Below are 17124 nucleotides of genomic sequence, written 5' to 3'. Positions count from 1 at the left end.
TATAAAATGCAATTAGTTTTAAGAAAATGCAAAATATTTATATTGTTAATAGGTCTATTTATAAATATATATTTTTCCTATGTCAAATTGAATTGTGCCAAAAATTTGCAAAAAAAGAACTTGAACATGACACAAAAGCAGGAGTAGGCATATGTCCCCGGAATCTGTCTTAAGATATTTCAAGTGTTTATTTGTCATATAAACCAGAATAATGTAATTCCTGCTGCAGCTATGTCGACACATTTGTCAACAAGATTGTGATTGAGCTGCCTATACCTTACAACCGTTTATTACTCCATAGACCAGGGGTCGGCTACCTGCAGCCCGTAACCCGAAATAAGCCGACCCGCCCTCGAATGCGGCCGAGCTCTGGCTGTACCGCATCCTGCGCAAAGCCGCCGGCACGGCCACGCACCTTCTGTGAGCATGTTTAAGAAAGAACTGCAGATGCTGGAAAAATCGAAGGTAGACAAAAATGCTGGAGAAACTCAGCGGGTGAGACATGCAAGGATTGCATGAGGCTGCCTCACTCGCTGAGTTTCCTCAGCATTTTTGTCTACCTTCTGTGAACACGTGCTTTGATGCCTGCCATCCGGGGCGGGACCCATGTTATAGATGTGGCCCACCATCCGCTCAGACATGAGTCCCAGTCCCTATGCAGAATAAGGTTGCCGACCCCTGCCATAAACCAATAATCTCTTTCTCAAACTTGAATAGATTCAATGATTCTGCCACCACACCTCTCTTTCCAAGATTCATAAAACTCCTGCACTGCTTCATCTGAAATATTTTCTATTGTTTACCTCACTTTTATATTTTCAAGACCAGCGAAACCGTACATAGTACTGCCTTGTACATTTGTAACAAAACTTGTCTGCTAAGTCAACCATTTGCCATGCTGATTTTGCGGGTTCCTGTAGGCACAGATCTGCCCTTACAGCAGGATTTTGTTGTCTCCCTCCATTCCAATAACATTGTTTATCTGTTTTCTACCAACTGAGTTAACCCAAATTTCTGAAAAATAGTGTATTGCCATTCATCTTTACGCTAGTGTAGTCTGCAAAATATCCATGGATTTTCTGTAAATTTACCACACGCTAACCTCGGTCATTAATAATAGACAGTGAACAACGTGTGAGGCCCCAAATCTAACCTCTGTGGCACTCTGCTAGTTACAGATTGCCAATATAAAAATGAGCCATTTATTGTGACTCTTCTGAGTATTCCAGGGATTTGAAAAAGGTGAAGAAAAATTTGGTAACAAAAGTTTGATAACAGAAACCAATGTGAAGGCTACAGTGCTTGGACTACACAACCAAAGACTTCAGCCAGTCAGACCAAACTGGGCCCCATTTTTATAAAAAAAAGTGCTGCTTCTGTAGGATCCAGTGAAGTAAGTAATTTATCATTTTCTGCACACACGTTCAATTTCTATAAAGTATCTAAAGCATGAGAGCTCCTTCAAGCATATACTAGCAATGAAACTAAATAGATCTCTTAAAGGCAGAGATAGACAAAATTGTCAAGTTGAGAGTAAGCATTTTGAATCTATCTTGTGGAAGCCACAATAGTATCAGAAATTGAACAGAACTTACTAACTTTTCTTAACTAATTAATGGGATTAAGACTTTCCAAATACCCCGGACTGGATGTCCTACTTTGTAGGGATAAAAAGAAGTTGCCTGCAAAAAGGGCAGCACAGTTGCGTTGCTGCCTTACAGTGCTTGTAGCACTGGAGACCCGGGTTTGATCCCGACAACAGGTACTGTCTGTACGGAGTTTGTATGGTCTCCATGGGTTTTCTCCGAGATCTTCGGTTCCCTCCCACTCCAAAGATGTACAGGTATGTAGGTAAATTGAAAGATTGTAGAGAATAGCGTCTTTTCAAGTGGCAGAATGTGTAGTCCAGATAACTGTCGGAGTCGATATGTTTATAGTAGACGCCACTCAATAGTCTGTGACCTGTGATGAAAACTGAGATTATGGATTGGGAGAGAGGTGTCATAGACGGTCTGGCTGAAAAAAAAAGCAGGCATAGCTAGGCCCCAGGCAAGTGCTCATGGCTACACCTTTAACTCCGAGAAAGTGAGAGGCGGGCCGGCCTTAGGAGTTGCGGGGCCCAATTGGGAACAACTTTGATGAGCCCCAGGTTCCCAGCCAAGGTCTGTAGATTCATATAAATATAATTAAAGTCTATTATAGACTTTATATCTCTATGGTAGAATGGAAAGTAATCAAAATGTGCACTTAAAAAGTGCCTGCGAGTTAATGGACCAAACAGATCTAAGCTACATTTTAATATAAAATTGCATACATGTAAGCCTACAAGTAACAAACAAAATGTGTAGATCACCTCTGAAAAGTACATAGTTACAATACCACTTGTTTTAGTGACTGTGAAATGAAAAAAAAGTAATTTAATTAAATAGATCCTGGAAAACCAATAACCATTGGTGAAAAACCAGTCCAGGCATTAAATTTTGGGCTTCAGCCCCATCCTATCCTTTGAGCTTCTACCCCATCCAAACTTAGTTGTGTGTGTTAGTTGTCTGTGCGTTATGTGTGGGAGGGAAGGAGAGAAGGGAGGGAGAGGAGCGGATGCCGGCGGATGGGCGTGAGCTGAGGCCGAGGTTTGTAAACGTTGCTCCAACCCCCGGCCCTCCATGTATTGTTCACCGCGTCTCCCCGTGGAGAGAGAGGGGTGGAGCCGAGGCTGCGTGCGTGAAGCATGGCGCCTGGAGGAGCGGGAGTGCTGCCGTGAGTGAACGACGCACCCCCCTCCCTGTTTACCCCTTTCTTCCCCCTCTACTCTCTCTCCCCCCCTTCACCCAGGGTAGATCCACCCGAGCCGAGTGTAGATTACTCTGGCGCGGGGCCCCCTTACTCGCAGGGCCCAATTGGGAGCAATCGGTCCAATCGGCTTAAGGCCGGCCCTGGTGAGAGGAGTCAAGAGAAGTTGTTGATGGCAGAGGACAGTGTTAGAAGCAATAATTGACTTGAGACTACTGTTTTTGGCATCAATGATAAGATTAGGAGGGGTGTACTGTTAAGTGGATGTGGAGAGGATGTTTCCACTAGTGGGAGAGTCTAGGACCAGAGGCACACACGTGCAAAGGATAAAGGAGGCAACAGATGTGCAATCTCATGGAGGGGGGGGGGGGGGTAAAAGAGAAGAGATGAAAGCTCAAGTTTGTGTGTGAATTAGGCCTATGCTAATACATACTTTTTTCTCCAACATCCTCTATTTACACAGCAAACTGCAAAACTCTTGAAAAGTCAAAGGATGTGTGATTACATCTTTCCTCTTCTCACTTAATAAAAAGCAACCTTCAAAATCATGATTATGATTACATTAGCAAAGCTAATGTAGCTAGATTAACACTAAGACAAGGCATAGTTTCTTTCTGTCAAGACGATTTGAGGCATGTGCTATTACATCTGTAGCTTCTTAGAGAAGCAACCTAAGGAGCTAATCATTTAAATAAGGAGACATGAAAAGTGTATACTATTTTGCCTGTATAGAAAAGAATGTGAACTTTGAAGTGGCAAGAAAGAAATGATATATCAATGTGTGAAGAAACTAACCGTGCTAAGAAGTCATGGATAAACAGTGAGCTCTGGGTCAAAGTGCCTAATACCCTGAAAATATAGGTAGAAAAACTCAAAGAATACATCTGTAAGCTTTATTCATTTTTATTCCACACTGCATTCCCCAGACGAAAGCCGGAGCCCAATTTACAATGCAATGTTCATTGCCTCATCTGTGCATCCGACAATGCTTGAAATTTCCAAGTTACATTTATTTGTAGCATTAAATACAGTCCACAAATAATCAGCAGTACAGTTAAATTTGCTATTGTTCATATTTTTGCTATAGATGAAATTAATGATTGTACATTAATGTGATTAATGTAATATTCTGCATGTTTCAGCAATGTGGATTCATCTTTAAAATGCAGCCAACTCTGAAACATCAAGCACTGTAGAGCTGATGAAATCAGCTCTGTGAAACACTAACTGGTAATTGTTAAAACAGTAAAATCTTAATACAGCGAAGGATTTGTCAGAAAAGCAAGACCTCAATATCACTAAAATGGTACAGTAAATATAATCATCAGGGGTTAGAAATTTGCAACAACCTCACAGCATAGATTCTACAGTGTGCAAACTGGGGATGGGGTGGAGGGTGGGAATACTCAAAACTCCTACTGCACCATGATTTGTTACACATAAGACACTAACCCTGACAAGTGCAATGTACAGCTTCTCAAATCTTTAATACAAACCAGTGTTTTCTGTACCATATCAGATAAATAAACTGACTTCAAATGTTGTACGTTAGTATTTGAGATATAATAGATCATGACTGCAGTTAAACACTGTTTCAGTTACTACCAAAATGTAAAAGATTTGCAAATTACACTGCAGTTCCAAGGCTATTTTGTTCTTCCCAACCCTCCCTGTGACAATCGAGTGATAGCCCTGCAGACAACATGCCATGAAACGCAGGGCAGGATACTACTCTGTTTTCTTCCTCAGACCAGGAACTTTAGCTCGAATCCTAAAATGAGAAATAAAAGTTATTTGATTCACAATTTTCATTTTTTATTTTTTTATTTAAATATATGCTGGCCTGTTATGCAATAGCTGTGGGGTTTGCTAATGAAAGTAGCAACCATTACCAAAACACCAAGAAAACTAGCCTTTGCCTAAACTGGTAATGTTCACAGTTGATTTTCGGCATAAATTGCATGCACACCATACGTTGTTTTATCTCCCAGTTTCACAAATAGGGGGGAAAAATGCCCTATACTAAATTAGTCTATAAATCTAATCATGGAGCTCCTATGCTTCTGCATTCAATACATCTTCTAGACAAAACAGTCCACGTGCAAATCCCACCATAAAATATACTTTGTTCGTCAGTTAGTTTGGTGTGTTTATGACTGCCAAAGGAAATTATGTGCAAAATCAACATTTTTAAAAACAGTTGAAAAATCAGATACTCCTCAATTTAACAGTGCCGTAGAAAAAATCCTCCATAAGGATATCTTAAATAATAGACAGCCCAAATCTTCACACGAATACCATATGGAGTGAGAGTACAACTGATTGGACACAATTGACAAACTCTGTTCAAATTATAGGCTGTGTAAACTTGGTCAAAGGATACAGAAAATAAGATTCTCTAATTATATGTAAATTTAGTATTGATGCTACAATACAAAAGATAATTTATTGTGCACCACAAATAATGCCACTCTTCCTTTGCAAGCTATCAGATAGGAACTTGCTAAATTTACCATGGCTAGTGGTTTGACATTTTAAAAAAAAACCATTAAACTGGAATCCAAAAAAAAGCACAATAAAATGCCTTTCAAGATGCTAAATATTGAGAAAGATACTTAAAAAGATGAATACTTTTGCACCATTTATCCACAAGGGACATAACCAGGCATTTAAACAGCATGCAAACTTTTGTTTGTCAATAATCAGACTACAATAATTTCAGCTATGAAATTATCTTAAGGCGTTCAAACTCTAGTGGTCAATAATGTTGTGAGAGATAAGTACATGGGGAAATTGGGAGTCTTAAGGACATTGGTGCTATATTCACATTCTGCAAAGCATCTTGGAGAGAGATGGGTGTCATGCTCCATGTAAACATCTTGAAAGAAATGATAGGCAAGAAGGAAACAGAACAATACTTAGCCACAGAAACACTCAAAATGGCTGTAAGTAATTACAGTTTCCAAATTCTTGCATACTTACTTGGCGGTGACATCTCTAATCTGTTTGCTTACTATCCCCAAGTAATGATCAATTTGAGCCTAAAAAGAAATAACACTCATATTACAACCATTGAAGAAGTGCATTTCTCAAAGTACCATAATATGGTTCCAGTTAATCTGAAGCCTTATTGCACAGAGATTGCAGGAGGGGGTTGGGAGTGCGGCAGTGATGGAAGAATTAACCCGCAAAATTCATTTATTGTAGTCAAGAACATTTGCCTTGCATGTAAATCAGCACAGGTACAGAAGGCAGCCTCAATGCAGTTGATGTAGCGGAGAAAGAGTTGGGGGGGATAGGGCCATTGTTAGTAGCTACAGTGTTAGTTACATAGGACAGACAGTGTTAGTAGCAACAGTTGAAGAGACAAAAATGCTGGAGAAACTCATCGGGTGAGGCAGCATCTACGGCGCGAAGGCATAGGTGACGTTTTGGGTCGAGACCCTTCTTCAGACTCAAAAGTTGAATAGAAACTACTGTTTTTGGCAGTGCTGGGGAAGATGGATGGATGAGTGGTGAGACGAGGAGGCGTGGACTGCTGAGTGGATGTGCAAAGGATGTTTCCACTAGTGGGAGAGTCTAGGACCAGAGGCCGTAGCCTCACAATAAATGGACGTACCTTTAGAAAGGAGATGAGGAATTTACTTAGTCATAGAGTGTGGTGAATCTGTGGAATTCATTGCTACAGAAGGCTGTGGAGGCCAAGTCATTGTACATTTTTTAAAGCGGAGATCGACAAATTCTTGATTAGTACAGCTGTCAGGGATTATTTGGAGAAGGCAAGTGAATGGGGTTATGAGGGAAAGATAGACCAGCCATGATTGATTGAATGGCAGACTTAATGGGCCAAATGACCAATTCTGCTCCTATAACTTATGAATTTATGCGGATGGAAGCAGCAGTCAAATGTTTAAGCACAAGAACACTGCTCTAATTTAAATCACTGGAACAGGATGAGACCACATCAAAGTAATAAGTTATGCAGTCTTCTTTAAATATACCAGCTTGATCTAGATGCAAGAAATCTTAATAATTGAGCTAGTCCAAAACAAGAGATTGGGGTAGTCAGTCTGAGTGTGGCTAATGCTAGCCCACATGGATTATATGAAGCTTGTTCAGAGACAACTTTCAAAAATGTCTTTGCCATTTAAGTTGTGGTGTCTTTTGTATTTAAAATAATCAAAATCTGCTATTGACCGTCTGTCAGGAATCATTAAAAAAGAATCAACATGATGGCAGTCATACCAGCAACGCAGATTAAATGCAAGACCTCAATTATTGATTGCTGTACAAAGCCAGATAACGCTCAAAATATGTGAGAACCAATTTTTCCCCCAGTCAAGATAACCTCTATCAAATGCAAATTGTGTTCATGCCAGCATGCTTCTACACACCCATTTTGTAAACTTTAATATCCCTTCGGCAGAAGAGCAATTTTAGTCACTTACCTGGTGCCTTTCATAGACAACTGGAATGCTGAAAACTGCTACCAGAGCTGAAGGAAAAATAAATTTAATTCCTTTAGTATCGAGAAACTTTACAAAGCATTTTAAAAACCTAAAGAAATTTTTTATTTAAAACGGCTATTACACAAATACATGCATGGTAAACCTTTTTCATTAACATAAAGACAATCAGTTTTTAATCCTCAGGTTCGGCACTGATTTTTGATCTTCAGATAACTAGGTGGAATAGAATTTAGATTCATGTGTATTTGTACCTCGTTATGAAGGCATGCTCAAACAACATGAACAAGATCCTTTCCTGGAAGGTAAACTGACCATACACCACCTAAGGATCTAGTCTACTCTTATCTAGTGGAAAACCTCTCATTCCCTGACATGCCCATTTGCTTAATTTCTTCCCACTTTTTAGAGACCATGTTGGACTGTCACCCACACGCATCTAAGTGTATATTACCAGCACAACATGGCCCCTTCATTTAAACTAATCGTCTATCCATAGCAACTTGTTATCTACGATGACATAATTTTTTTAACTTTTAGCAGTAAATCTTTTAAGTCACACCATATCCAGTCTTATGGAAAGTACATCTACTGTATTACATCACAAAATTATCCGTTTCCATATATTTTTCCAACCGAAACATATTCAGCCAATCTAAATGTACCCCAGCTCTCGAAATTCTCATCAGTTCCTTTCCCATGTACTTATTGTAACCTGGGGAGTAAAAATATTTGGATTGCCAGAAGGCTTTTGACAAGATGCCACATAAAAGGCTGATGGACTAGATAGTAGAATGCGCCTTAATTTGGTTCAACAAAGAAACTGACAAGTTACTAAAGAACCTTGTGCAGAGTACTGGTGAGATCCCACCTGCAGTACTGTTTTGGTTCTCTTATTTAAGAAAGGATGTACCAGGAATTAGCAGCTGTCCAAATAAGATTCACTAGGCTAATTTCTGGGATGAGAAGGCTGTCGTATCACAAATGAAGATTGTCAAATCACAAATAGCTGTATAAATTAGATCTACATCTTTTGGAGCACAGAGAGCGAGAGTGATCTTTTTGAAACATACGAGATCCTCAGGGGGCTTAACGGGATGTCAAAATATTTCTACCAGTGGGAGAATCTTAAGCAAAGGGACATTGTTATAATACTTAGGGTTGGTGATTCAAACTAAGCTGCGCAGGAACTTCTCAGTCATGCAGCATGGAAATAGGCCCATCCGCCAACTTGTCTCTGCCTACCAGGAATAAAATGAAATAACTGAAAAATTACCAGAATTAAAATGAAATAACTGAAAAATCACATTTACATAAGTATTCAGACCCTTTACTCAGTACTTTGTTGAGGCACCTTTGGCAGCGATTACAGCCTCAAGTCTTCTTGGGTATGATGCTACAAGCATTTTTTATTTGGGTAATTTCTCCCATTCTTCTCTGCAGATCCTCTCAAGCTCTGTCAGGTTGGATGGGGACCGTTGATGCACAGCTATTTTCAGGTCCCTCCAGAGACGTTCGATCGGGTTCAAGTCCGGGCTCTGGCTGGGCCACTCAAGGACATTCACAGACTTGTCACGAAGTCACTCCTGCAGTGTCTTGGCTGTGTGCTTAGGGTCGTTGTCCTGTTGGAAGGTGAACCTCCGCCCCAGTCTGAGGTACAGAACGCTCTGGAGCAGGTTTTCATCAAGGATCTCTCTGTACTTTGCCCCGTTCATCTTTCCCTCGATCCCGACTAGTTTCCCAGTTACTGCCACTGAAAATCATCCCCACAGCATGATGCTGCCACCACCATGCTTCACCGTAGGTATGGTATTGGCCAGGTGATGAGCGGTGCCTGGTTTCCTCCAGACGTGACGCTTGGCATTCAGGCCAAAGAGTTCAATCTTAGTTTCATCAGACCAGAGAATCTTATTTCTCATGCATTTTGGCAAACTCCAAGCGGGCTGTCATGTGTCTTTTACTGAGGAGTGGTTTCCGTCTGGCCACTCCACCATAAAGGCATGATAAGAATGACGGAGGCCAATGTGCACTTCGGGACCTGCAATGCTGCAGAGATTCTTTGATACCCTTCCCCAGATCTGTGTCTCGACACAATCCTGTCTCGGAGGTCTACGGACAATTCCTTCGTCTTCGTGGCTTGGTTTTCGCTCTAACATGCATTATCAGCTGTGGGACCTTATATAGACAGGTGTGTGCCTTTCCAAATCATGTCCAATCAATTTAATTTACCACTGGTGGACTCCAATCAGGTTGAGAAACATCTCAAGGATAATCAATGGAAACAGGATGAACCTAAGCTCAATTCTGAGTGTCATAGCAAAGGGTCTGAATACTTATGTAAATGTGATATTTCCATTTTTTTTAAATTACTTTGCAAACATTTCTAAACACCTGTCTTCGCTTCTTCATTTTGGGGTATTGTGTGTCGATTGATGATAAAAAAAAAAAGAATTTAATCCATTTTAAAATATGGCTGTAACGTCACAAAATGTGGAAAAAGTGAAGGGGTCTGAATCATTTCTGAATGCACTGTATACTGGGTCAAAAGACTGTGCATTCACCCAATCTATTCCTCATGGTTTTCTACACTTCTATTAGATTACCCCTCAGTCTCCTGCACTGCAAGGAATAAAGTCCTAGCTTGCCCAATCTCCCTATCGCTCTAGTCCTGGCAACAACCGTAAAAATCCTCTGCACCCTTTCTGGCTTAATGACACCTTCCCGCAAGCAGGATGGTCAAAACTCACAATATTCCAAGTGCAGCCTCGCCAACATTTTCTACAACTATAAGGTAACATCCCAATTTTTATACTAAATTCATTTACTGATAAAGGGCAGGATGCCAAAAGACTTCACCACCCTATCTACTCACAACATCATTTTCAGGGATGTACTTGTTGTTCTAGATCACTCTACTTAACAACACTCCACGGGACTCTATCTCACTGTGAAATTTGATATCTCAAATGCAATACCTCACACTAATTTTAATTAAATTCCATTGGCCATTCCTCAGCCAACCCAGCTGATGAAGATCTTGTAATTCTTGATAGCCATCTTCACTGTCCATAATGTTGCTTGAGTGCCCTCCTCAAATTTAACAATCATACCTTGTACATTCTCATCCAAATCATTGATAGATGACAGACAGCAATGAGCACTGATCCCCGAGGCACACCACTAATCACAGGCCTCGACTCCAAAGAACAACCTTCCATCACCACTCTCTGCCTCCTACGTTGAAGTTAGTTGTATATAGAGTTAGCTAGCTACCCCTGGTTCCCATGCGATATAACCACCAGAGAAGCTTACCAGTAGAACTTTAATGGCCTTGGTGAAGGCCACATAGACTGCATCGATGGCCATGCCCCATCAAGCTTCTTGGTCACTTAAAAATCAAAATCCACGAGACAACTTCCCACACACAAAACCAAGCTGACTATCCTTATCAGCCTCTGTCCATCCAATATGCATATATAATATACCCATCAGTAACTTTCCTACCAGAATTATTATGCTCACTGGTCTATAGTTGCCAGGTTTTCCTTTGCAGCCTTTCTAAAGTAGAGACACATTAGTCACCTTCAACATTAGCCATACGCTAGTCTCTCAGCACTCTACCTGCATCTAACGACGACTCATATCTCAGGAATCCTGTGAATCTCTAGGTTTCCAAAGGTGATTAAGCTCTGCATCCTCCACTACCCCAGGCAAGTTCCAGGCCTCCACACGCGGTGTAAAAACGCAACCTGTACATTTCCTTTAAACTTTTGCTTCTCTCACCTTAAATCCCTGCCTTCTAGTCTTGAGATGTCCAACCTGGGCAAAAGGTTCTGTCTACCCTATCTATGTCTCTCAATATTATATTTCTGTCGCCCTCCCCTCAACATCCAGAATTCCAGAGAAAACAATCCAAGTTTGTCCAACCACTCCTTGTAGCTAATACCCCTAAGCCAGAAAGTATTCTCGTGAACATCTTCTGAACCCTTTCAAAAGCCTCCACCATCTTACTATAATGGGGCCACCAGAACTGTATGCGATAGTCCAATGCCCCGACACATGAAAGTAAACATACCATATGTCTTCTTCACCACTATCTACTTGCGTTGCCACTTTCAGGGAGTTATGGATTGGATCCTCTGTACATCAATGCTAGGGTCCTGCCATTACTTGTATATTTTCGTTGCATTCAATCTCCAAAGGCACAACACCTTGCACTTGCTCAGGTTAAATTCTGAATGCCATTTCTCCACCCTTTTCCGTAGCTGATCTATATCCCGCAGTATACTTTGACAGCCTCCCTCACCAATCGCAACACCAGCAATCTTAGTGTCATGTGTAAACTTACTAACTCATATACATTTATATCCAAGTCATTTTATATATCACAAAACAATTGGGAAAAACATTATACACCCTCCCTAATCAGCTGCAGTTGAAGGACAACAGCTTTCCGAAGCTTTTGCTCCAGAAAAAACATGGTAGTTACTTTTAATCCGGACAAAATTACAAGAGCGCACTTGAAATCCCCCCGAAAATGTGGTGCCTAGGCCTGGTGAGGCAGCTGATCTTAACCTCATTGGAATTACCACGGCCGATCGGCAGATTGAATTTGCTGGCTGCAGCCAGCCCTCTGGAACTCCAGCCCAGCTGGAGTTGACAGATCAGTTCCACGGCCGATCGGCAAGTCGAATTTGCCCCATGCGTTCGAGGCTCTGCAACTCTGGCCCGGTCGAAGCCAGCAAATCCGTTCCCATAGGCGACAGATCTGTTGCCATAGCTGACATCTGCAGTCGATTGGTGAGTCGAATTTGCTGCTTGTGACCAGGGCTCTGGAGTTCTGGCCCTGCAGGAGCCGGCAGATCCGTTCCCATATCCGATTTCCATGGCCGACTTTGCGGAATCTTGGGCCCCCAAGACCAAGACCTCGTTGGTCCATCAAAATAGATTATACGGCAAGGCTCTGGAACCAAGGGTGCCGGAAAATAGGTGGTGGATCTGTAGTAACTTGCAGCCACAGGTTTGTCGCAAACAATAAAAACAGTACTATTGTATAAAGTGTAGCTTTGTTGACAACACTCATCTAATTATTTGACAAAATAAGAACTCAATGCTCCAAATAAACTTGAAATCTACCAAGTAAAACTGACTTAGTAGAGCACCCAGACAGGTATCAAGCCTGATGCACAGCCTCATGCCAAAGTTTTGTAAGGAGGTGTAAAGGTCCTTAGAACTATTAAGATTCATTTCACTTGCACTTTATGTGCAATGTGATGAATAAAACCGTATTGTATTGTTGTATTGATTGCTTTAACAACAGGCAAATTAAATAATAAAATGTTGCGAGATTCAATGGACTCTGTAGATAGCTCCAGAAATGCGGGCTAGAGTCAGCAGTTCTTTGCTTTATGAGACTGACGATTGAACACGTACTCCATTTTCAGATCTCACTCTGTCACAATTACCCCAACCCCACAGGACAATTTGGAGAAGCAGAATATGAAGTTTTCCGCAATTTATTAACTTATTAGGGGCTGAAGTGGGAAAAGTGCAGATCACACACAGGAACAGGAAATCACTGCCAGCGGCTCATAGATATCCACATTAACATAGTCTAAAAAGTTACTGTCAATTTAATAATGCAATGCTAAATTGGACTGCCACAACATTTAGACCAATGTATCCAGATGTTGTCTTGACAAGCACAATACAAGATTGTGATTTGGAGGTCCTTCCATTTAATAGCAATTATTGAAAGGCCACATTAAACCAAAATTTGGATTGAAGAAACAGACATCCCAATGTTGGAGATAGAAACAAAATAGCTCCTATTTGGAGGCCACAGTTTAGTTATTGAATACAAAGAAAACAATTTCCAAGTGTCTACAAAAAAGGGAATAAAGTTTTTGATTAAATATGAAAGTAAAGGGCAAGTAACAAGCCACTGTAAATTGCCCCTACTGTGTAGGGAATTGGATGCAAAAGAGAGATAACATAGAAGTAGTGTGAATGGGTTGACACACAATGTTGGAGTAACTCAGCGGGCCAGGCAGTATCTCTGGAGAGCAGGAATGGTTGACATTTGGGTCAAGACCCTTCTTCAGACCCAATGAAGGGTCTCGACCTAAATTGTCACCCATCCCTTCTCTCCAGAGAAGCTGCCTTTGTGTCTATTTTTGGTGTAAACCAGCATGGACTCGGTGGGCCTGTTTTCATGCTGTATCTCTCAATTAAAACAAATTGAACAAAAACGTAACACATTTCACATATTAACACTGACGCAACATTTCACAAAACTTAATGAAATCCACAAATGAAAACACTACCACAAAAATGTTGAGTTTTAAGAAAGAGAAAATGCCCACTTTTCAGCAAATGCATTTTAACCAACTATACTTTTAAGAAAATATTTGTATTTAGATTTTAAGTGTGAACAGTTAAAGTTCATAAAATACTTTTAATGAGTAAAATGGAGGAACAGAAATACATTCAGAGAATTGGTAAAGACTTACCTATTATCAGCAGAGTCAACCCATTAAACAAGGCACCAACATATGTGAGCAGCCACATCAGCACTGAAAACTAAAATAAAATATACTTAAGCATGCAGTTCACAAAGCAACATCAAAACCAAATACACACCTGTCCAATTGTCATTTCTAGTAAGCCATCGTATATTACTTCTACATTCTAACAGCAGCAAGCAGAAAGAATCCGTCCTATTTCACAATGCAGAATGCTAAACTTAAGAAAATGGCATTTTAAGTATATGCCAAAGAAAATCATTGATTCAAAATTCAGAAATGAATCACATTAACCACATCCCCATTTGCCAGTATTGATAGATCTTCAAAGAATTTACAAAGATTTGCCATGTTGCATCAGAGGTGTGCCATTATCAGTCTGATTACCCTATTACCTAAACATCAAAGCAGAAAGCATTCAGTGAGGTGAATCAAGCCGACACGTGCAGTCGCTCTCCAAAACTACTGTTTGTTCTCCAAAACCACCCGTTTGTCTCCAATGTTCAGAAAACCTATAATTTACAATTGTGTGCACTGCATCTTATAAGTCAGGAACTCACTGAATGCCAGATGTGAACACGAGCCCAACTCAAAAAAATCGAAGCAAAAAAAAAGGCAGGACAAATCATGGCCGGCAACAGATGACCTCAGGCAAAGAGGTTCACTGATAGGCAGATTGTTGGATAGAGGCAGGTGAGCACAAGAAGGGTACATAGCTGGGAACTCTGAAGCTAGTTAACAGGCTTTTATTGGAGGGTGGGCAAAGGGGGTTGAGCCAGACCCACTGAGTTACTCAAGCATTTTGTGTCTATCCCAACTTCTATACTCAACAACTTGACTAATGAGGCCAATGTACAGAAAGGCTTCTTGACAACCCTATCCACTTGTGATGCCACTTTCAAGAAAGCATGTATCTGCACTCCTAGATTCCTCTGCTCTGCAACATTTCCCAGGAGCCTGCCACGCACTGTGAAGGTCGTACTCTGGATTGACTTCCCAAAATGTAACACCTCTCACTTATCTACATTAAGCTCCAATAACCATTCCTCAGTCCACTTGCTCTAATAATCAAGACCCTGTGGTAATTTTTGATAACCATCTTCACTATCTACAATACCACCCAATGTTACTTATTTGAGTGTCATCTGCAACCTTGCTAAGCATGCCTTCCATATTCCAATCCAAATCATTGGTGAACCACAATCATCAGCACCAATCAGCACAATCAGCCTAGCGTCAATTCCTGAACCACACCAATAATCACAGGCCTCGTATTCGAAAAAACACTTTCCACCATTACCTTCTGCGTCCTTCCATGAAGCCAATTCTATATCCCGTTGGCTAGCTCTTCCTGGATCCCATGCAATCAAACATTCCAGAGCACTACCTTGTGGAATCGTATCAAATGCCTTCCTGACGTCCCTATGGACAGTATCTATGGCTTTGCCATCGACCACCTGTTTGATTACTACTTCAAAAAAAAAATATATATATATTTGTAAGACACGATCTCCCAGATATAAAAGCATGCTGACTACCATGCATTTAATCGGATGTTACTGGACTTTATCTTGTACTAGACATTATTACTGTTATTGTGTATCTGTACATTGGACGGCTTGATCGTAATCACGTGTAGTCTTTCCGCTGACTGGATAGCACGCAACAAAAACGTTATTCACTGTACCTCGGTAAACATGACAATAAATTAAACTATCCCTAATCAGCTCTTTTCTTTCATCACCCAAACTTTTTTACTCCCAACCTGCCTCACCCTTCATTCTCACAGGAATATGCATGCCCTGAATTCTTGTCAGCACTTTTAAAAGCATCCCATTTTCCAAGCATTCCTTGACCCACAACAACCTGCTCTAATCAACTTGAGCAAATTCCTGTCCAATACCGTCAAAGTTGGTGTTGCCCCAGTTCCACATTTTAACTCTGTGGCCACCTTGAACTGCTAAGGATTGAGTTGATGGATCAATGAAGCTCACATTGTGGTTGTCCACATACACACTGCACAATGTTGGTCAGAAGGCAGATTAACATGAAACAAGATATGAATGTCTATCCAGGAGGCGCAAAAGACTGCAGATACTAGAATCCTGAGCAAAAAACAAACTGCTGGGGATACTCAGCTGGTCAGACAACATCCATGGAAGAAAAAGACGTTGAGGTTTCATGTCGGGATCCTTCTTCAGGGTCTGAACCTGAAACATCATCTGTCCATTTTCCTTCACAGATGCTGCCTGACTCTCTGAGCCATCCTGCAGTTTTTGTTTTGTTTTTGCTCATAAATGTCTAGCCACAGTGGCGCAGCAGTAGAGTTGCTGCTTTATAGGGTCAGAGACCAGAATTCGATCCTGACTGCGGGTGCTGGCTGTATAGAGTTTGTACGTTCTAACCGTGACCTGCGTGGGTTTTCTCCAGGATCTCCGGTTTCCTCCCATACTCCAAAGATGTAGAGGTTTGTCGGTTAATTAGCTTGGTATAATTGTAAATTGTCCCTAGTGCGTGTAAGATCACTGGTCGGCACGGACATTTTCTGTGCTGCATCTCAAAACTAAAAACTAATAGCACCTGCATTGATGTTGTCATCTCCATCTTTCTTCTCAACAATTCTGAGAGTATGCTACTGAATTGTCTTCTCATTGGAGTGGCTATCATCACAGATACTTTCCTTCATTAATAATGCTAATGCCTCCTTTCAAGTTAGGCCTGCTCTTTTGGATCATACAATCTGGAATAATGAACACCCGTTCCTGGTTACCCTCCAAACACGTCTCCATAATAGCAATTAGATCATGTTGCAACCTGCATTGGCAACTCATCTCTATATATATATATAGTTTGTTTCTCTTCTTGGTCCTAAATGATCAATCCATTTTGAATAATGTGCACCAACTTATCGTTCATCCTTGTAAAAACTAGCTCTAAAAATTCACCCCATAAAACAAGTTAACTTCATTTTTTAATTATTTTTTTTGTATATTCTATCAGAAAGATCAGAAAGAAAAAAATTGGCTTTTTAAAATTATAACTCCGATTTACTCTGGAGGTACACTCAATTAAGATTTTTTTAGGGATCCATTGATTCCATAAATGGCAACCTTGAAAGTAATTAAGATCAGTTATTTCAGAATCTTAGCAGCCACTTTATAAAAGTGTAACATCAGTATGATAGGACTTTGCACAATTAAACAATGGTTAAACAACGGTTAAAATCTATTGGAAGTTAACACCTGACATGCAGTCAACTATTCTCAACTATTTTAAAACATTTTTGCTCCATTCTTCAAATTTGTCTACTTGAACACGTTTTAGTTTTGTTAACATTTAGAATT

At 40.6% G+C, this 17124-nt stretch overlaps 1 protein-coding gene across 4 annotated transcripts in view; it reads right to left on the bottom strand.

Annotated features, from left to right (window-relative positions):
• Positions 1-3677: 3677 nt before the first annotated feature.
• rtn4 (reticulon 4) overlaps positions 3678-17124 on the bottom strand; it is a 72202-nt gene continuing 58755 nt past the window's right edge. For all 4 annotated transcript variants that reach the window (XM_033025206.1, XM_033025208.1, XM_033025207.1 and 1 more), the window contains 4 exons: positions 13769-13838; positions 7239-7285; positions 5773-5831; positions 3678-4561 (listed from right to left, as the gene is read on the bottom strand). In XM_033025206.1, coding sequence (XP_032881097.1) covers positions 4519-4561; positions 5773-5831; positions 7239-7285; positions 13769-13838 — 219 coding nt within the window. In that variant the 3' untranslated portion in view covers positions 3678-4518. The remainder of the gene's footprint in view (positions 4562-5772; positions 5832-7238; positions 7286-13768; positions 13839-17124) is intronic.

This window comes from Amblyraja radiata, chromosome 8 (assembly GCF_010909765.2).
Source record: "Amblyraja radiata isolate CabotCenter1 chromosome 8, sAmbRad1.1.pri, whole genome shotgun sequence".
Lineage (NCBI taxonomy): Eukaryota > Metazoa > Chordata > Chondrichthyes > Rajiformes > Rajidae > Amblyraja > Amblyraja radiata.
This window is presented reverse-complemented; position numbering and strand designations above follow the sequence as displayed.